Source organism: Vidua macroura, chromosome 15 (genome assembly GCF_024509145.1).
Source record: "Vidua macroura isolate BioBank_ID:100142 chromosome 15, ASM2450914v1, whole genome shotgun sequence".
Lineage (NCBI taxonomy): Eukaryota > Metazoa > Chordata > Aves > Passeriformes > Viduidae > Vidua > Vidua macroura.
Genome location: NC_071585.1, coordinates 10,784,386 through 10,805,790, shown reverse-complemented (window position 1 = coordinate 10,805,790; position 21,405 = coordinate 10,784,386). Strand labels below are relative to the sequence as shown.

The 21,405-nt window shown below is 40.0% G+C and overlaps 1 protein-coding gene across 2 annotated transcripts in view; it reads right to left on the bottom strand.

Annotated features, from left to right (window-relative positions):
- The window catches only part of SPOCK1 (SPARC (osteonectin), cwcv and kazal like domains proteoglycan 1), a 265,334-nt gene that overhangs the window by 47,955 nt on the left and 195,974 nt on the right, over window positions 1-21,405 (bottom strand). For both annotated transcript variants that reach the window (XM_053991513.1, XM_053991514.1), the window contains exon 6: window positions 6,359-6,473. In XM_053991513.1, coding sequence (XP_053847488.1) covers window positions 6,359-6,473 — 115 coding nt within the window. The remainder of the gene's footprint in view (window positions 1-6,358; window positions 6,474-21,405) is intronic.

Genomic DNA, 21,405 nt, shown 5'->3' with positions numbered 1-21,405 from the left:
GTCAAAGTGGGCTTCACATAGGCACCTGAGTGCTTTCTGTGCATAACTCTTGATAGCACAAAAAATATTTAAATTCATACTCCTCGGTAAAAAAAGCATTAAGGTATCAAAGATCCAAACCTAAATTTACTCTCAGACCTAACCAAGATTTTTTGGCTGATTTTCCTTTACGACACAATTATGATGGAAAACACAGCAACCCGATAATTTGCATTTCATTTCCATTGTATGAATACTTTGTACATATAATTCAGAACCTCAGTATGGGCATATTGAATGGTGGTGAAAAATCCAATAGTATTTGCTCAAGTTGAGAAATAATTTTAGATTTGATATTTGAAATCTCTCTATATTTTTCCTTTGCAGAGCTTTGAGCTCTTAAATCATACCATTATGGCTGTTTGCACCTACATGCTAAAATATGGTGCTCATATACTGGTGCAAGAGAAATTTAGACTTGGTTATTCAATGATAAAGTTTGCAATTCACATTATGTGTTGTCCAATTATACAGTCACAGTCAGTTGTATTTGGGAACAGGAAAAAACACGACATTAATTCTGTATCTGGCCTTTCCCCCATCAGCTCTTGCTTTTGTCCAGTGCACAAAAGGAAGATTCATGTGAGGTCAAGCAGCAGAACAGCCCTCAGCCAACACTGCTTTCTCTTTGCTTGCAAGAGCTTGATTTTGTTGGCTCAGTCTTGGAGCTATTGGCTTTTGCTTCCAAGAGGAGTGGGTGACACCAAAAGCCATCCATGGGGAGCAGAGGTATCTGTCCTTGCCTGCTTCCTGACTTTCTTTAATCAAATATTAATTGGGTGCAGTCACTTACTTCACTACTCACAAACAGTATCTTGCAGAAGTGAAAAAAAGTGAATCTTTCATGCTTTGGGGATGCTTTTCCATGCTTTTGAAATAAAAGACTGATCTGTTTGTGTGAAAGCTTCCAGGCAAGAAAAATTGTATTGGTAATAGTAATTATTATTTACAGAAACTGCATAACTCAGATTTCCTTGAGTAAGTTCCTTTCATCATGTAACAAATTAAAAAACTGAATTGCAGTATTCACACAGAAAATTTTGGAGCAAAAATATCAGATCCTGCATAGTTTAGAGCTAACAAACCTACTATTTACTGATGAAGTCCGGAGGAAAAAACCCACCTAGTTTTCATGAGATATACTAAAGCTTCGAAACCCTCGGTAACCTTAATTTTGGAATGCTTCTCTTTTATCATTCCCAGAGTCTGAGACTCAAGTAAATAACTTAGAGATCTACCTGGAAATTCAGTGTCAGAAAGAGCCTTTTTTTCAAAACTAAAGCTACAAAAGGAAACATTTCCTGACTAATCTGCACAAATTTCAAATCTACCACATTCATGACTCATACTTCATCTTCATAAACTTTAAAATTATGTACTCTGCAGTTATGAAAACCTGTGAACAGTAATTTGAAGCTGAAATATTTGCTGAAAGTGGATTTCAAGACTTTAAATTCTTTTAGTTGTCATTCAGACACAAGAAGTGATACAACTCATTTGGGAAACAAGACTGTTGTTTCTTCAAATGCATTTCATGCACTGAGTGCTCTTTTTATATAGGAAAGGAACATTAGACTTTCTCATCCATCACACCCAATAGGGCTGGTAGTTAAATGCTACAATTCATACCCTAAACAATGTAGATTCTTGATCAAGCTTGCCAAGATCTATTCCTGCAACTTAAAAATGTTCCCTTGATTCTCCTTAGAAATTTAAACAACACTTGGCATCTTTGAATATATTTCCTTCTGCCTATTGACCTTATATTCCCCTCATCAAGATAACAGAATTTCCTTAGAAGTTGCCTTGGGCATTTCTGCAAGGTCAAAAGCACACAATGCACAGACAGGGATAAACCTGCTTTGAATTACTGCATCCACTCATGCTCCAGTGGTTCTGCAGCCCTGATGGCAACAAATGCAGTGTGGTGTGCTGGGAGTACAGCACTCTGAAGGCACAGAAGGGGTATGGTCAGAAAGAGCCCTGTCAGGCTGTTAAACATTTACCACCCTGCCTGAGCACCTCCACCACTAACACAGACCAAACAGCAGTCACAGAGCAACGGGGGAAGTTGACAGAACCACATTATTGCAACCACGAATTCACACCTGCCAGGAGACACCCCAGTCACTGCACTGCGTTGGTGTTTTGATAGAATGAACAGCACATTCAAGGCAAGAATCTCCCCATTTGCCAGGAGCTTCTGAAGAACTGAAACCATTTGTTTCTCATCTGAAGTTATTTAGGGTGGGTTTTTTGGAAGCTTCATTTGGTCTAAAAATAAATTCTGCTTGATGAGGACTCTACTTACTATTGCAAAGAGGTACCTGAGAACCACCAGCAGACAAGGTTCTGTGCCTTAAATAATTTCTGTCACTTAGAGACAGTTTCTAGTAATTTTTTGTTAAAATTATAGTCTTATTCATTTTATAGTATTAAATCAAAGGGCATACACACTCTGGAAGGGCAGCTAACCTCAGGGCAGTTTACAGTTCAACCTCTGTCTCTGGGTAGCCAAGTTGAAAATCAGCAGCTATCATGGAAGCATATTGTAAAGCTGGGATACTGCTGTTTATTATGAAGCATATCAAGTGTTTGGATAAATCAAAGGTTCCTAAATGGGTCTAAAACAGCAAAGAGTAAAAGCATTAGGGCTTGTCTTCTTTTCTAAAATCTTCCATTAGTACTGTTACAGAGACCTGTTTTCTACCTCTCAGACACTGATTCAAAATTCCATTTAAGAAAATGAAGAACATGATCCTGCCATCTCCTCAAAGATTTAACTTTATGGTAGAAAGATTTTATTGTTGTTACTTGCCATTAAAGGTAATAATTCTGGTGTAGTTTTCTTTTGCTTGCATTCGTGCTATTTTATTAATGTCTCCATAGTTGCAGTTAGCATTGCGAAAGAATTCCAATTTTTAACATGATTATTGGTCTTCATTTTCATCCTCAAAGCTGGGATGTTTTCGAAGGAGCTCAGGGAGGAGGAAGGAATAAGACTCAGACACCACAGTCCATTGTTATCTCTGAGCACATACACTTAGATTGCTTTTCTTTGATGCTGCTGTCAATTTTATTCACAAGCGTATAAAAAAAAGGTCATGACATTTAGAATTACTCTACTTTGGAAATTAAATGTTCCTTTAAATTTTTAATTTCTGAAAGTAATTTATCATGGAATAATATTTGAATATGATTGAATGAATGTGTAAAGATTAATGCAAACTTTCTTCAAACTGCAAGTTCACAAGCACATATGTTTAACCTTGTTGTGTAATAGGCATAAAAACGTTGATATGTGAGCTCAAAGAGCTGCATTTCCATTTTGCTGGAAGCACTTGCACTGTTATTCTCCTTTTTATTTTTCCACTGGCATGTCTGTATAAGGCATGAGGTTTAGTTCTCAATCATTTTCTACTTAACATTACACTTCACAAACCTGGCAACTAAATAAGGACCAAAAATGAATCCCAATGGTCTGCAGAGTTTTTTCACACGAATTTTTATGTGAGAAATCAAACTGCTGATTTTTAGGCTAATTCAGCAATATTAATGATACTATTGTAGCATATGAGGAAATAAAATAATTTTGTGTGAGCACTAGAGAAAGGACTAAGATACCACATAACCTACATTCTAGTCAGAAGCTCCCAAGTCAGAGAACTGGGGATCTGATGAAGAGGAGATCACTGAAGTGCTGTCATGGCCAGGTTTTGGGAGTCCCTTGTCAAAGAATGGACCTGGCCATCTCACACACAGGCTCATCAGATGGTTTAGGTTGGACCTTTCAGATCACTGAACCCAGCTGTGAACCCAGCACTGCTGTGTCACCTTAGCCACTGCTCAGGGCTTATTTCTCCAGAGCCAGCTGACACTCCTTGTTCAGCAGAAAAAGGAATCTTACTAAAGGCAGCAGCACACTCTGGAAATTATTTTGTGGTCAGCAGCTACAGTTCATAATTTTCTCATACACTAAGGAAAGCTGGCTGGGCCCCAGGCTGCAAAGGGCAGACACACACAACTCCAAATCTCTGCTCAGATGCTGCTAAAATTGCACCTGCATAAAATTTATGCTGGTGTGTAGAATTTACTCATGTTTTCTCATGGAAACTCGTGGGAGCCCTTTGTTAGAAGACTGACAATCTCTGAAATGTTCAGTTTGAGGGTCCATTGCACTCACTGGGTCAACTGAAGAGACAATGTCTGAAGAAAGGAGACTGAGGAAGATAAAGGAAGTCTTTAACTGCAATGTTACTGGCACATGGAAAGATCCAGAAGAAAAGCAAGTTATAAAGCACCTCTGTTATTAATTATTTGATTCTCAATTAAAAATACATTTGTTTACACTTCAGTACATAATAACAACAATAAACAACAACAACAATAAACAACAACAACAACAACAACAATAATACTATAGTAATAGTAATATCCTTGTCACCAGGGCAATGGCAGGAGCGTTGCTATTTCAAGTTTGGCCTCTTGGAAAGCCCTCAGGAAAGTTGCTCTGCAGATCACTCAATTCATTAAATTAATGCTTTGTTGGCTGGAGTTAAAGTTTGAGTCAGGCAAAACAAAAGCCTGGGTTTCAGAATACATATACCCTGTCAAATTGCATTTATCAAGATAAGGGTTATTAGAATCTTTTTTCTCTTGTGTGAATGAAATTGTAAGCTTGAAATGTCACTGAAGATTTATTAATCTGATACTCTTTCTGATAAGGGCAAAGAAATAGAAAGGGCAGAGAAAAAGAAATATTTCTTGTAGCCTGATAAGGACTACAAGAAATAGAAAATATGAATAAGGCAATTTATCAGTGAGCATTCTGTAACCAAAGGATTCAAGCCACACAAAGCGATAGTACAGTTATATATTGATTTCAGAACACTGCCATCTACAACACTTGGTCAAAGTTTGAGAGCTGTGCAGAAGAATATCTACAATTTTCAAAAAATTATATTAAACCTGAATTTTCAAACTCTAGGCTGGAGTAACACTTGTTCTAGAAAGGAGATGGAGGCCTAATGTGAAAACTGGTGCTGCGCTAGCGTATACAATGTATGCAGGGAGAACCACCAGCAGGACCATCAGTGTTTCCAGCTGAAGTGGCAGGGTGTGAACTAACCATAAGAAAGATTGTTTAAATATTTTTTCCCTGTTTCTGTGCCTGCTACCTGTAGAACATGTCTACAGCGGGGAGGAGAAAGAGTGAAGAGAGGTTCTCAAATATTTTGGGTCCAACAGAGCATTGTTAAAGCTTCCTGTTTGTTGTACTCTATGTGATGCACAAGACAAATAAACACATTTCACTACTCAACATGACAGAGCAAACCCCACCTAATCACACTTCACCTTTGTGAGCTCCCAACACAGGCAAGAGCCCAGCAGCAGCCAGTGAGTTAAACCTTCTGCAATCCTGACACAGGGGAGACAACAGGACTCAAAACCAGGCTAAACCCAGGCTCATGCTCACCATGCCAGCTCACCAGAACATCTGCACTCGTACCAAGGAACCACAGCCACAGGAACCCAACTTCTTCCTTCCAAAGGGCTTTCCTCAGCAGGAAGGAAACTCTTAGAACCTGGCTGTGACACCTCCCCTGCTGCTGCTGGACTCTGCTTTCAGTCAGTCTCTTCTGATAGAACTAATTCCCTTCGGATGAGGCACCCCAAGACAAGTTGTGCTGGAGTGAATGAGCTCACCAGGCTTTCAGAGCTGCAGAGAACTCACCAGAGAGCTGGCAGGGAAAAAGGCCATTTGGCTGAGACTCCAGCCTTCAGTTTGACACAGCATCGTTTGCAATGACTTTGTTATTGAAACAGATTGATACATGGACACAGATACGTCTGTCTATTCAATGCATATTTGACTTCTCATGCTAACATTAATAACAATAGAGATGAAAATGATAATTCAGATCCCATGTAATACACATGTGACTTTAAACGACTTTTTAGTTAACACAGTCTGATTTTTTAAACTCACAATATAATGAATCATCAAGTAGTATATTTTCTTTTCTACTTTCTTTTACAATTCTTCAGTATTTCTATTTGAGATATTTTCATTTAAAATTGAGATTCATTAGCCAGAATTTAGTTTTCTTATGAGACTCTCTCAAGTAGGAGTTAGTTTTACAGCAATTAAGGTGTTTGAAAGCTTTACTTGTTTAGAAAATGATAGTTGTACCTTACCTCTTTCTCAGAACACCATATATAGAAAATATGCCAGTTAAGAAAAGTCTTTCTTACATTTTTCTAAGAACATATCAGGAGCCAAATCATCTGCTCTGATTTCATTAACAGCACAACTTACCAGTCTTCTCTGTCTTGTGTTTTATACTTTCAGGTCCTGGCAGGCAGGGGCAGGGCCCTTCACATCGAGTTGTGATGGTTTTGCCAGAAGTACATGCATGGAACTCCATCTTGCACTGGAAGCAGAAAAAAAAGCAAGAATACTATTTAGGACAAGATATAAAATAGTAGCTGTCGATCAAATAAGAAATTGTGTTATCAGTAATGACATTGGATAGATTCCAAAACTTCAGTCTCTACTGCAAATACTTTTATAAGATAACACTGACTATTCCTAGCCTTTGTTGTTTGCATTACCTACATTTTAGTTCTGACTTTCCTTCAAGAGCTTTGTGCCTGTGTAGTTGCCCTCTCTTCAGGGATGGCCCCGTGGGTATTTCCCCATTCTGTGCCCAGCAGCACCAGTGGCTGCACACTGGACTAATGCAGTAACAAAATGAAGTGAAAGAAAACAGCACAGAAACACAAATGTTCTCTTTGGCTTGATACCTAATGAACCAAATTCAGCTCCATTTTTTGTCCTCTTAAAGGCCTGCTCTTACAAGACCAGCATCCAAGGGCTTTTGATACACAGAGGAGTGCTGCCTGTGGTGCCCAGGCTGGAGCTCCTCTCTGCAGGGATTGCCCCCTGCCAAGGAAAATGGGAATGCTGGGCTGCAAAATCCCTTTGATCTGAGTTTTATTGAAGATTATGATTCATTTTAAAGCAGGCCAACATGTTTACACAGTGGGACACGACGTGTTTTGACACAGCTGAAGGACACGGAGCCTGAGACCATGGTGTTACCATGGAGGATGCAGTGGGCAACTGGAGCTCACTGGGCAGCAGCCACTGCTGAAACCCACAGCATCATCCTCTGTAATTCTGGTACAGGGGGAGCCTGGAGAACAGAGCAGGATGTTGCTACAAGATAAACACCTCCTGCTTTGAAAGTACTGCAAATAATATCTTGGCTTTGCCTGTGTTGGTTTTTGTTAAAAGGGCTCATCGTTGCCCAAGCTTTAATCCAGCAGCAGGAGACAATTATGCTGTGCCTACATCCCATTCTGTTGACATTATCCCCCCACCATCCTCAACTTCAATGCATCAGGGTGATTCTGTGCTCTCTGTGATGTCCTGCCCTTCTCATTTAGAAAATGCAGGGCCACACACAAGCTTGCAAGTGTGCAAGCTTAGCTTGTGTTTTACACCAATTTCTCCCAAGACCGAAGGGAATGTATGTACTTATTTTTCAACTGTTTGCTCCATAAATACACTTCGCTCAGAGTGCAAAGACATGAGAGAGCACATCAGAAGGAAAGGAGAACAGGAGAAAGGACAACAGTGAGTGCAATCCTGAAGGCAATGACTTTCTGCAGCATATTCTGATAGTCAATGTGTTATTGAGAACACAGGCATAAATCTTCTTCCTGCAGCTGGAGTTGATAATTTAATCCCTTTCAGAACATCAATTACTACATATTTTATTATGCATAATAAATGTAAATTATGTATCTAAGCATTAGCAATTATACTTCAAATACCAACCTTTAAGATGGCACCAACCTATTTCAAGCCCGTTATTACGTGCAGTTAAGAAAGGAAGAACTTTATACTTAGAAACATCAAGGCAAGTTTTTCCTCAGCTTTCCAGACAATTGATAAAAATGACACTCAAAAAGCTAAACACAAACCAAAAAAAGAAACTACTTAAACAGGTTGTATTATCTGAGGGCAAGGAGGAGAGCCCAGCTTGAAGATCACAATGCTGCAGTCACATGTAAGTTTACACCCATGATTAACCACATTATATTCCCACCAGGCTTGTTCAGGATGTTTGGTGTTGGGGAATGAAGATTAAAGAACTCCATCATTTTAAATATTAAATTAGGATAATACTAATTACTTTTCAACACCTAATCACTGTATGTAGCTCTTTATTCCTTCCCTAGATGAAAACATGGAGATATCTTACTTTGCACGTGATGGTGTGCTTACTCACTGTAACAACCTACATTAGTAGCTCAACTTTGGATTTAATGACTGTGCCTAAGTCTCACTAAGTGATACTCAGAGGCAGAGCAGCCACACAGGATGTCTTGTGGAGACAATCCAATAATGACTTTTTGGATTTATTCTGCCATTGGATCTGCAGCATATAATGTGCCTGCTGTCCTTCTCCAGACCATGGACAATAAAATGATACACAGTGCTTGGAAAAACTCTCAGTCTTTCACACCAAAGGGACATTATACATTTTGCAGACATGAGTCACAAAGCTCCTTGCAGTGATTGTGCACAGGACTCTGTGGGAGCAGCCCCACAGTTTGGGGCCAGTCCCTCTCATTTCAGGGGACTCATTTTGCCAGTGATGTGATTTGATGTGCCTCAGCTCTCTGCTGAGCTGCTCTAGTAGAGCTCCCTGGGTCGTGCAAGCTTTGTATTTTTCTGTAGCCTCCCTGGTGTGTGAACTGCATTTGTTTACTTTGAACCCCAAGGCCCACATAAACATCTCTAAACTATTTTACTGCAAATGGAAAAGCAGCTCTCTTATTTGTTGCTAAATGTATATGGAGATCAATAAAGTATATGAGGGGAGAAATGGTTGAACATATTCATGGAAAATTCATAAATTAATTTATTCAACTAAGATGTGGGAAATTACTGCAGAGTGTGTTTTGGTTAAAGTGTTCCCCTGAGAATCCACTACTCGTATAATGATTCCCTCTTTATTGTCAGTGAATCTACAGCAATGTGTTTTGCATAAGCATTCACATTTGAGGGAGAAAGAAATAGCTACATAAAATTTATTCCTAGCTATTTTATTCTTGTCTGTTAGTCTCCAGCCTCCAGTCCCTGCTAGAGGATAATCTAGATCTTTTTTTCTTTAATGATATAATAAAACAGTGTATCTCTGCCTTCATTCTGGCTTTCAACTTCTGGCAGCCAGGTTTTGATCTAACCTGCAAGTAAGTAATCCTGTGAAATAAGTTATTGTGATCTTTTCTGCAAGGGTGTATATTTGACTACTGAGTGTGTTCATGGACAGCTTGGTACAGCCCAGTGCATTAATGCTGCGAAGAGCTTTGCACCCTGACACAAACAACTCAGGGACTTGCTTAAAACACAGCCAGGTACAGCAGCACATCCCAGCCCTGATGGCACCTTTCAGTGGCAAAGCAGAGTAATTGAGATGTAATTGTCCCTGGGGGCCTGGGACATGCTGTGCGCCCAGCATTGCTCCTGCTCATCGGGCACAGAGAGGACAGACAGAGCACTCTCAGTATCATGGGCAATCTCACAGCCTCCGTAACAAACAGGGAAGGGGGTGAGGAGAGAACACCACCCAGGGATCCCTCTCTCAGACCCCTGCTAGGTCTTAGTGCATCAAATCTTTGAGTATCCTGAACTGGAAGGAACTCACAGGGATCATCAAACACCAGCTCCTGATCGATTCATGAGCCAAAAATCTGTAACTGAAAATTTCTTGTAGTCACGCTAATACAGGAGAAAGTGCTAGGTTCCAAATTCCTGTTGCTTCTATCATTTATTTAACGTGAATTAAACAGAAGGGTATGTAGGAATTAGCAGACAATACACATGACAAAGACAAACATGAAGTCTCATTTGAGAGTGAACACTGAAACAGGAGGTTAAATTTTATAGTATACTAATTAAGCGTTAAACTCCTGAGATACTACATCATATTAATGGCAGTGTCTCTAACCCTTGTTGTTGAAGAGTGCTCTTGCCTGGAAGACATTGCATTTTTAGCACCCTACAGCTTTTTACATTTTCACCAAGAATGATTTCAGTGCAGTGTTTGTTTTATGGTTCATCTTTTGTTCACTCACAATATGTCTCTTCGAAACTACACATACAAATAACAAAAACTCATTATTTTCTACCTTATCTTTTACCCAGTGGCTGCCACAGGCAGAAGCTAAAATTTCCTAAAATTATAGCATGTATATATTTTTAGTCCAGAGTTTCTTGATATCAGTAGTGTTTCCTACCTATCTGTCTTAGCAGATAATTAGAATCCATTGAAATTCAGACACCCCTTTGAGAGGAGTTGTTTGTTTACAAGCTTTAGTGCCGTGCTTGCCATTGCTTCCTTAGCTGGGACTCTTATCACCATTTTCTTTATAAGCCTCTCCTTCCAGTTTTCATCAGATGGAAAAAAAAAAATACAGTATTTGGAACACACTCAGAACAAGTGTGGGTTTTTTAAAAAACTTGCCACAGAAAAAAAAAGGTTCAGTATATTTTCTACAAATCCCAAAAGAAATGTCAGATGGTGCACTTCCATTGCATCCTGCTGAACACATACATTAAGTTTTAATGGGAATTCTCCAAACTTTTCAGGCTCTGTAGAACCTGAAATCCTGAAATAGGGATTTAGAGACAGCAGTCAACCATGTGAATTCATGTTCATTAAAGAAACACCTAATGTGAAATGTCATTAAACAGACACTAATGTGAAGTCTGGAGGTGAGTCTCAGACTCAGGGCTGAGGACAGGGCTGTGTGGTCCCTTAGCACTTCCCCTCCCTGCCGTGGGTTCTGCTGCCTTTTTGCTGCTCTGCACACCAGAGCCCCACTGTCCTGGGTGCTGGGAAGGAGAGGGGGTGCCCTGGGACACAGCACCTCAGGGGGGCACTGAAAATAATGGCCAAGCTCTGTCCTCAGGGCTGGCCACGTGGGCAGGCTTTCTGGTGGCATTAGTGGCTATTCCAGACCAACACTGTTGGTGGCTGGTGCAGTCATCTCATTTCTCTGGGCACCCTTCTGCTCACAGAGCAAAGCTCCCCACTGCCCTGCACATGCCCTGCTCCAGGATGGGACTGGCTTGTGCTATTGCAGCAAAAATTAAAGGGAGACTGGTGGAAAAAATAATTATAATAAAAACACACAATTTTTTCCCTATGAAAATAGCTACTAGGCGAGGATACTTAATCTTTGCAATAAAAGCTGTACAAAGATATCTTAAAATCCTGGAGCTCTAATTAGGAGCTATGATCTCCTTATGAGAATACATAGTTGGTATTGATATTAATGGGAGTTATGCAGGCATACCAGTGGTGGAATAAACTCTAATTAACACAACCAATCTATTGTGTAAATACATATTAAAGCCTTTTAAAAATGTGTGCTAGCTCTGGTTTTGAAGCAGATGTTACAGCTGATGGGCTCAGAAATTCCCCTCTCTGCAAGGAGTGACATGAAGGACCTTGTTATATGTCAGGTAAACAACAAATATTTGAGAATGTCTCTCACTGCACATGTAGCTGACAGGCTGGTAGTTCATAATCTGGTAGAAAAAGAGAACAGCATCCAGGTGGAGGGTCAAGAACAGAGAGACCCAGGTCCCAAGCCACTGATATTAAATGGGCTGAACAGATTTATGCAGCCAAATTCAGTAACACCAAAAGGTCTCACACAGCAAAGCTCCAAGGACCAGAAATAGGTTCACACTGCTCAGCTCTGCCCTCTGCAATCCTGCAGCTCTAATGAGGAAAGCTGCAGGACTTTGCCCTCTGAGTAAATTACCAGTGAACAGAAGGAAAGCATGAGACCCCAGTAATCTTTAAATATTAGGCTAAGTCAGGCAGCCACATCAGCAACTGCATGTGCTCCAAGCACAAGGCTCAGGTCCTTAAGATTACAATTGCCAGGTTTAAGATTTTACAACGTAACAATTTTTAAAAAGTTATTAAAATTTTTAGATGCTTCTTTTGTTAGATCCCAGCCAATCAGAGAGTGACATGTTTTTCACTATTACAGCATAATAACGTTTAAACCACAAAGTACCATTTTTAGGGCAACAGGAAAGTCAGAAGGTTCATCTTCCAAGAAGAAACAATTGATTCTTAGGCTTCAGAAAAGAACAAGCTGAGTTGCAATTGGCAGCAATCATGCAATTCAGGATGGCATTAATTGCATATTTTGTGGCTCTGCATTATAATTAGAACTGTACACACCTCTCTAAAAATAGCCTTCAGTTTCTCAGGAGGAGGAGAACAGAAGGAGCTCCTTCTTTTCATCAGCTAAAGGCAAAGAATGACTTTAGAAAACACAGAGCTTGATTGCTCCATAGAGGGTCAGCTCTGCTCCCAAGCAGAGTCCATGACTGGATAAATAAAGAAATAAAAAAAAAAAAAAATTCATTAGGAAAATATTAAAGACTTTATTAAAAAAAAGAAAAAAGAACAGTTATCCAAAGTGACTGATGGCTGAAGAGTCAGTTGGATGACTGCTTGTAGGCATGTTGAACCTTCTCAGTGTTTGACTGGCAGGGCTGCAAACTAAGCAAATGATCCTATACTTGTGTTGCTGCAAACTGCCCTTACAGACAGAGTAGAATCAGCTAATTTGGGGACTTCTGGACAGATCACCGAAGCACAAAATTCTGTTTTAATACAAAATACATTGCCCCAAGAAACAAGTGGCAATCAGCTCAATGTGAAGCAGGAAATTCTAAAAAATGCAGTTGATTGCATGAGCTAGATGATATGGCATTCAAGGTCACAATACTATGTGGAGGTGAAGGACATTCCAGGGACCATTTATTAATGCAATGTGACAATGAAAACAAATGATTTCCTATTCTATGATCAAGCAAGAAAATAGTTCCAGGCACCAAAATCTACTGCATCATAAAGAAATTGAACTTGTTTTTACAAGTAATTTAGATGCCAGTTCTGGAAACACCGAGGTCAAGGGGTATGTGTGGGCATCTCTCAGTTGGTTTATCATCTTGTAAGAAATTTGTGTCCTTATTGGAGAAGTACAGACCAGACAGAGCTGGAATTTGACACAGAAGAATCAATTCATAAGTTGAAATGTTTGTGCAATGTTGATTTCAACTTTCCTCCGCTGGCTGATGAGACCACAATGAGTTAAATGGGAAATGAAGAAAAAGCACTTCTGTCCCTTATATAAGTAAAACACCCATCCTCCCTTCTCACTGAGATTTAACACAAAGCACCAGCCTGGCTTAGATCTGCAAACCACCCTGCTCTCCTCCCATCTTCCTCCTGTTACATATCATGCAAAGGCTCTGGCACTTCGATTTTGGTGACCATTTCAGAGTACCAAGGTCATGCTCACACTCTGGGCTGCACCAACTGGTTCTTGTGCACAAGTGCAGGAGTTGAGGTGCTGAGGAGATGATGCAGTCACCTAACCCCATATTCTACACTCTGTATTCAGTCACAAAAGCTTTTCCTGTTGCTAAGTGTCTACTCTGCTGTCTCCCCACAGGATTTGCATGACAGGTCACTGATGATGAGCATTTCCTAGCTGCACCTGGAAGTTTTTGCTTTCCAGTACACTAGTCTGCCGTATCTCAAGACATGGACTTTAAAAATCACTTTCCTACTGCATTTGTTTTCCTTCATTCCTAGATTTATATTGAATTGCTTTTGCCTCTATGAAATTATTCCCTATTCTAACTCCCCATAATCATGAGCTGAGAGTTCATAGCTAATAGCACTATTCAAAGTGGAACGAAGCTACAATTTTCTTCCCTTTTAATAGACCAAAGCCATCTTAGATTAAAAGCAAAGAAAATCACAGAAAAACAATTGGAGATTTGGAGTGATCGATGCTGCTTGAAATGTACTTGCCACGTAATTGAGATGCATTCTCATTCTCATTCTGCAGCCATTTACTGATCACATGAGAATGATGATTTGTCATTTTTACTTGCTCCAAATTACTAAAGGCAATTTAATTTCTCTCATGGAGACGACGCATCAGATAACGTGAACATAATCAAGGGGTAACGATCTGTGGCTCTGTGCACACACTGATGCTCCTGTTACCAGCTAAACAACCACCTGCACATGGCAGAGGGAAGGCAGCACCAGACATTCAGATCCCCAGGCACAGGCTCTCCACCCAGTCAATCACATTATAAAAACAGCAATTTAGCTACGCCAGGTGACTACACCAATTTAGATTTGAGATTATTTTAGATTTCAATGCTCCACCTACAGTCATTCCCATACCCATCTGTCCATACCTGGACCAAAAGCAGCAGCTGGTGACCACTATAAAGGGTAGGCACGTTCCCTGAAGGCTCTCATGCAATTGGTATGGTGGCAATATCTTAGCATCCCAAAAATCTATCAACTCTCCCTATCAATCAGTAATTGCAAAGTACTTAGTACTGTGTTTGCAGTTACTTTTGGGATGTCTGATGCCCAACAGGATGTGACTGGGGATGGGACTCTGACCATTTATGGCTGTATGGACTGAATATCAGGAAAAGTCCACATAAGTCCTGATACTGTATCAGGATAAGCTCAACCCTCACTCTCATGTATCTAAGTTTACAATTCAAAGTCAAAGAAAAGTTGCTACTACACATGCTTCCCCTCTTGAAATGTTGCTGAACTAGCCTTGAATTTGTCCTATGCTGCCCATTTCTTCTCTAGTAACCTTGCCATAAATATTGAGTAACAGCTGGAGTGTTGTTTTGCCCATCCCTGTTGAATGCCAGCTTGGATGCAGCTCTGGTCTAGTGACAGGTGTCCCCACCCATGGAAGGGCTAGAACAAGATGCTCTTTAAATTCCCTTACAACCCAAATCATTCTATGATTTTGTGGTCACAAAGTTTTGTGCTCCCCAAGGCCCAATAATATAAAATTATTGGGGAGAAGGAAGAAGTACCTGGAAACATCTCATAATCCATGGAAAAAGGTTGGGGGGGTTTCCAGGAGAGACAGAGAACAATGGTCAGAACAAGTGCTGTACTCTGGGCTTCAGAGCTCATAAATCCTGCACTAGCAAGGATCTCTTAAAACTCACTGCACTTTTTTTTCTAGAAAATGGTCCAAGGAAAAGGCTGGAGACACAGCAAAAGAACACCCTAGCTTGTTTGACAACTTGGTGGTGCAGTAAGCAGCAAACTCAGGATTTCACTTGTGCTGCCAGTCATAGGCCAATCATACCATCAAGTCCTGAAGTCCCTCTGCAAAACTGGATACATCAGATTTTCCAGCATGCACACTTGGTTTTCAAATGTGTCATCTTTTTCTAAGCAAACTTTATCTTTGCCTGCGAGAGGTGAAAGCCAGTCTGAGTTTTTCTGTTCCCAAGTAGCTCCTTATTCCCTGATAATAGATTTCAGGAAGCCAATCCTGTTCTCTAGAATAGTTATCCCATCCTATCCATTACATCTATTAGATTAACTAGTTCACAGTAGGTTTGCACAGATTTCACTGACCATGATGTGGCCCCAGCAGTGTTCATTCCTTTTTACAGATGTATGAAATGTACAGTATCCAGCAAACTTTCAGGTCTCAGAGAGAATTTTTGTCTGTTGATTACAGACAGAGCAAATCTGAAGTGTAAGTACAAATATGAAATACTCAGCATCCTGCTCTGGTTGCTTTTAGACTAGCAACAACACTGAAGTCCTAAGAATGCCAGCCTGCTTTTTAATTGACTTCTCAGAATTTTTATTTTGTAATCAAAACAAAAGCCAAGCAATCTCCAATGCTAAGAAGCATTGAAACAAAACATTTGACAGTTCTAGCAAAGAAGCTTTAGGAATGTCTTTTGGAGCATAGCAACCAAGGGAGAGTAAAGCAGGCTTAAGCTTTGAAGTTAAAGCTTTCAGCAACGTTTCTGATTTCTAAAGAACACAATAGAAACAACAAGAAATTAAAAAAAATAAATTGGAAAAACCAAACCCCAGGCCTAGTTCAATGCTCATTGAATGGACTTGCTGTGAAAGACACCCATACAAAGAAAGCAGAATTAGTCTGTTTGCTCAGAAATCAAGTACCCACAGCTAATCCTTTTGCAGTATTATCCTGTTTTGGCCTTTAATAAATCTACTTTAAATTAAAGATGTACCCAAGCCAAGAAACACCTCCTTTGATGTTTCAAATGGCTCAAATATGCTGTTTGCTAGAAAAAGCTCAAAATATGAATTCTGAAACTGAAAAAAATAAAAGTCCTTCTCCTGTGCTACAAGGCTGGTACCTCTCAGGAAGGTCAGAGACCATTTAAAACCACAAATCTGAAGCACCTTAGGCATTGGTCCCTCTCGAGCCCATGCATTAGGGGGAAAAATCCTGAAATACATGTCTCTTACAAACCAGTTAGCCAAAAGCTGCTAATCCCCTTTTTATACAACCATTACATCACATCACTGGAATACTGGAACAAGGAATTTTACAGGTTAACTGAATGCAGGCACAGAGCTTGGAAAAAGCTTGGAACAAGGTAACTAAATTACTGCAAATGATATTTGTATTTAAACTTGTATAATGAACTGCAAGTTGGTGCAATAAATTATGTTCTTGTTTCTTCTTCCTGTCAAGAACACAACTTTCAGGACTTGAACTGTATCAGATGACTCACCATGTAAACAACACTTTTCTCCTGTTTTGACCTTGACTGCAGGAAGATGGATTTTAAAAATAATACTGGTTTTACACACCAAATGTACAGCATGCAAGTGGAACTAACACCAGCAGCAATCCTAAGGCTGTCCTTAGTGCAGGAGCGTATGTAATTGGTGGGTTTTTAAGTTCCGACCATCACATGCCAATTTGTTTGATTTGGCAGTCACAACTGTGATTCTAATCAAGTTAGAAAAGCAGACCTGTGATTACCATCATCAAGATTGGTAGCTTTCCCAAAAAGAACAAATACTGTATTTGCAATCCTCACTTACTGCTTACTTCCTTTCGAAGGGCGCGTTCACGCCCAGAACCATTCGCGGCACAGGGCAGGTCGCCAGCCACAGGCAGCTCAAGGACACAGAGCTACTCAAACTTTGTTGCTTTATGCTTTGATCATCCCCTTCAGTGAAAATTGTTGCAGCTTTGGGAGCATGGGAACTTCTGGGAATTTTCCATAAGCCATATAAAAATGCAGGCTCTGGAGGTGCCAGGGTTAAATGCAAGGAAGGCAAAGGCTTCCCTGTCCCGTGCCCCTTCTCAGTCCTCTGAGTAACTGAGATGGCTAAACAAGGGTAGTGCTGGGAAAAGCAGCAGCCATAAACCAGCACCCACTCTCACCAGGATGCGACTGTGATCCTGGCCTTCGTTTCCACTTTTCCTTCTGCCATTCTCAGCCATGAGACCTTCATCCTACACAGTCTCATACAGGCAGATGCAGTCTCATACATGCCTTTCCCTTCCAAGCATGCAGGCTGAAAGACTCATCTCAAATATTTTTTGGAAAATAGTTCAACCAGTGGGCACCCAACCTTCTAGGTCTTCTGTACCATGACCTGACAGAGTACTGGATATTACCAAAGGAGGGAATTGCTCAACACATTTTTAATTTCATTCACTGCAGAGTTAGTAAATACCACTGTTTAAGACAAGCCAAATTACAACTTACTCTGGTTCCATGTAGCTTTCGTCTGTGTATTATTTTCCTTCTTGCTGCCTTCTGAATTCTCATTAACCTTTCTGTCAGGACTGCATTAAACATGTCCTGTTAATTCAACATGTTTTTCAAGAAATCTGACATGGAGATGACAAATGCTCATTTAAAAAAAAAAAAAAAAACCTCTAGTTAATGAAGCACATAATAAGAAACACAAAATTCTAGTTTACAACATGTTTTATTTCAGCTTTGCTACTCCAGTGAGTTCAAAAGTGAGACTGTCTGAATAGCTTTGGCATCTGTCCCTATGGGAGGAGAAGAAAAGGTCATGGACTCTGAAGAAACCTAAAGACTTGAAGAACTTCCTCCAAAGCTTTAGCATTTTTGTTATTCTAATGTGATATTCTATGACATATCTCCTAAAAAGAACCCTTTATAATTAACATACATACTCTTACCATAGCCAGGGCAGTAACTTTGTTGGTATTTCTAATGAGAAGATGCAACCCTGATGCAATACAAGGTAAGGAACAAAAATTTGTATTCAAGGTTTTGTGAAAGAAATATTGCATGTTCTATAAACACCAGAAAATACTTGTTAATCCTTAAAAAAATCCCACAGAAGTTTAATTGACTAGAATGATTAATTGCCTGATGTACTACATCTATTCTCCTAAATATTCTTTTGAAAAATATTCAGTAAGACAATTATGCAATAAAATTACCATTTATATGACTCCTTTCATCCACAAAGGCGTCAAAGTCCTATGCATGTATAAAGGTATAAATACACAGTACTGCTCAAGTGCAGCCAATCCTGCAGCAGGAAATATCAAATGCTCTGCACCAGCAGAAAATATAATGGGATGTTCGAAGGGAGCAATGCTATTTAAATTCAGGGAGATGACAACACCCAATTAACCAGATAAGAGTACTAAACCTGCACTCAAATACAGGGTTTCTTCTCAGACTTTTGTTTATTCCCCAGCTGCTGAAAATTAAACCCCATAAAGCAGCTTTGCTTTTCTTACATACCTCTCTTGACCAAGCAAGGTAGTGCTCAGACCCTGTGGCAGATGCCCACAGATGCCCCTTCAGAATCCACTGCTTGTTTTAAATGTAAATCAACAAGCATGTCAACATTCTCCACAAATCCATGGTTTTCACACTACTAAACGTCTTCTTGGCAAGTCTCCTGCTTCTACCTGCATTAACTCAGCATGGCATTGAGTGGCACTAGGACTGGTAATAAAACTGCAAAAGGAATGGTTGGAACCAAATGATTTCAAGTTGGAAAAGCCCATGGGTCACAAATTCTGTGAAAGCAACCCCTAAGCCTTACATCTGAATTGCTACAGGATTTTGAGAAAAGTTAAACTGTTTTCCCCCTCCCACAGTTGTGCATAATGATCCACACAAATGGGTCAAAACTCCTCAGTTTTTCTCCATTTAACATACCAACTTAAAATCCAACAATTTTACTTTAAGAAAACCGTAAAGTAGAACTGCAATGTGGGTCATAGTCTGGACATTAGCAAAATTACTAAATATTAGGGCTAATACATTCTCAGTCTCCAGATGGCCACTGGGCAGATGAAGTTTGTGGCATAAATCTCATTTGCCACTATAAATTCATCAAGCAAGAGTGAAGCTTATTAGCAAAACTTACATGTTATCTCCCACAGAACTCTATGGCTCCAGAAGATTAAAAATGTTTTCCTGCCATGACAAGTACAATGACCTCATAAATATTAGTAGACCCTTTGGCACTGGAAAATGCCATCTATTCCTGCTTCTGAGCAATATTACAGGACTGAGCAAAAAAGAATACAAGGATGTTGCTGCTTAAGTTTACCCCCATAGAAGGCTAAGTAAAACCGCAGTCAGAAGTCATATTTTCGTGTTTCAGAAGTCATGAAAAATACTTGAAGAGTGTATTTATCCTTTTGGAGGGGATTCAGACCATTAGACTAAGATTTTTTTTTCTGAAATGTAAATAGCTCAAGAACCAAAAGATCTAGCTAGATAATAAATGAGTATTTTTCACATAGTATCAAACAACCAGTTATACACCACTGATATTTGAACTGCTTTTGTCAGAAAGAGATTTATTTAAACTCCCTTTGAAAGAGCTGTTTCCTAGAATAACACAGCAAAGCTCTCATGTCTAGTACTGTACATTTTGTTGACCAGTTAGTTACTCATCTACTGGGACATGCACTTATCCCCCATTTATGTGACTGTTCCATTTGTTCCAAATGGCTGAGCGCAAAGCTGGTTGCAGCTGCTTGTGATGTTCCAGACAAAACCTTCCTTTTTTCCCCCTTACATGTCTGCAGCATTCCTGAATGTCCTTAAATAGAACTCAGAAATTACATTTCTGAATGAGAATTCATCACCCCTCCTGCGGACTGTGACAGTATTTTAAATTCCTATTGAAGCCTTACCAAATTCAAAGTCAAAGATGACTGCTTTTTTTTTTTTTTTTTTTTTTTTGAACCAGTTTCTTGAGCTCTTCCATACCGAGCCTGGAAATTACTTCTTGCAGTAGAAGAAAATCTGTGTGTGGCTTCTGCCACAGTACCTGAATTGTCCAGAGGATGCCACTTTTGAAATGTAAGGACTTGAGGCATCTTTGCCCAAGTCCAGCTTCTAGAGTTGAAACTCCAAGCTCAGCGTTGGTGCCTGCTCAGGGGAGAGGCTGGGAATTGGATCCTAGAGGCAGCACTAGCCAAGCACTGCAAATTGCCTTGGCCAGACACTGCAGACTTGCCTTTCTCATCTGGCTTTGGAAAAGGTCCAACTCCCCAAAAAAACAATAAAAGTGAGGCCAGTCCAGCTGATAACTGATTGCAGTTCAGAATTAATGTCCACAGTGAATGATAACAAGTGCCCAAATGAGGTTTGATCTGACTAAACTGCAGACATTTAATGCCTGAAACAGACACTTCATTCTCAGGCTGGGTTTCTACATGATTCCCAAATTTCAGACTCATTCTCTCATAGTGCTCCTTGTCTCTCCTTTGCACTGGTGCCAGAAGGGCCAACTTCAGCATTTGAAGCTTCACCTGCCATTTTAGCAGTGATATTTTTCTCTTGAACATAATGGAGACTGAGTATTTTGATAGGTGAACATTGCTGAAGATAGAAGCATGAATTAAGCTATTTTAGCTGTTCACTATTTATAGGATGCATATATGCACACATTCAAGAATTAATTGTATTAAAATGTTGAAAATAATGTAAATATTTTGACTGACAGAATTTAGTACACTGGCTGAAGGTGCTATGAGAAGAATATCTGAAATAAAGAGTTGCTGTGTTGCTTTAAATCAATCACTTAATGACTGCAGAGTTCATCTTTGCAGCACCCACTTGTTTGCCCTGGAGAGCCTGGTAGGGGCTCTGAGCCTTTATTCCACAGGGAGACATTTAACAAGTCAGTGAGAAATGGCCTCCATTCTTCAGGAGAGGCCTCAGCCCCTTCTCATTCCCACCACAGCTTGGACAGCCTGATGGGTGAGAGCCTCATGGCCCTTCCACGTCCTCCTGGTCTCTGGGTTGTTTCATCTCAGCAGGGAGGGCTCCCCTCATCAAGGTGCTGCGAAGGAGCCATGATCAGGATCATTTAGTTCAAAAATGAGATGAGAATGATGGGTGACCTGTGCTCTCAGAGTGATGCTGAAGGAGGACAGCAGCGTGCAGAAGGC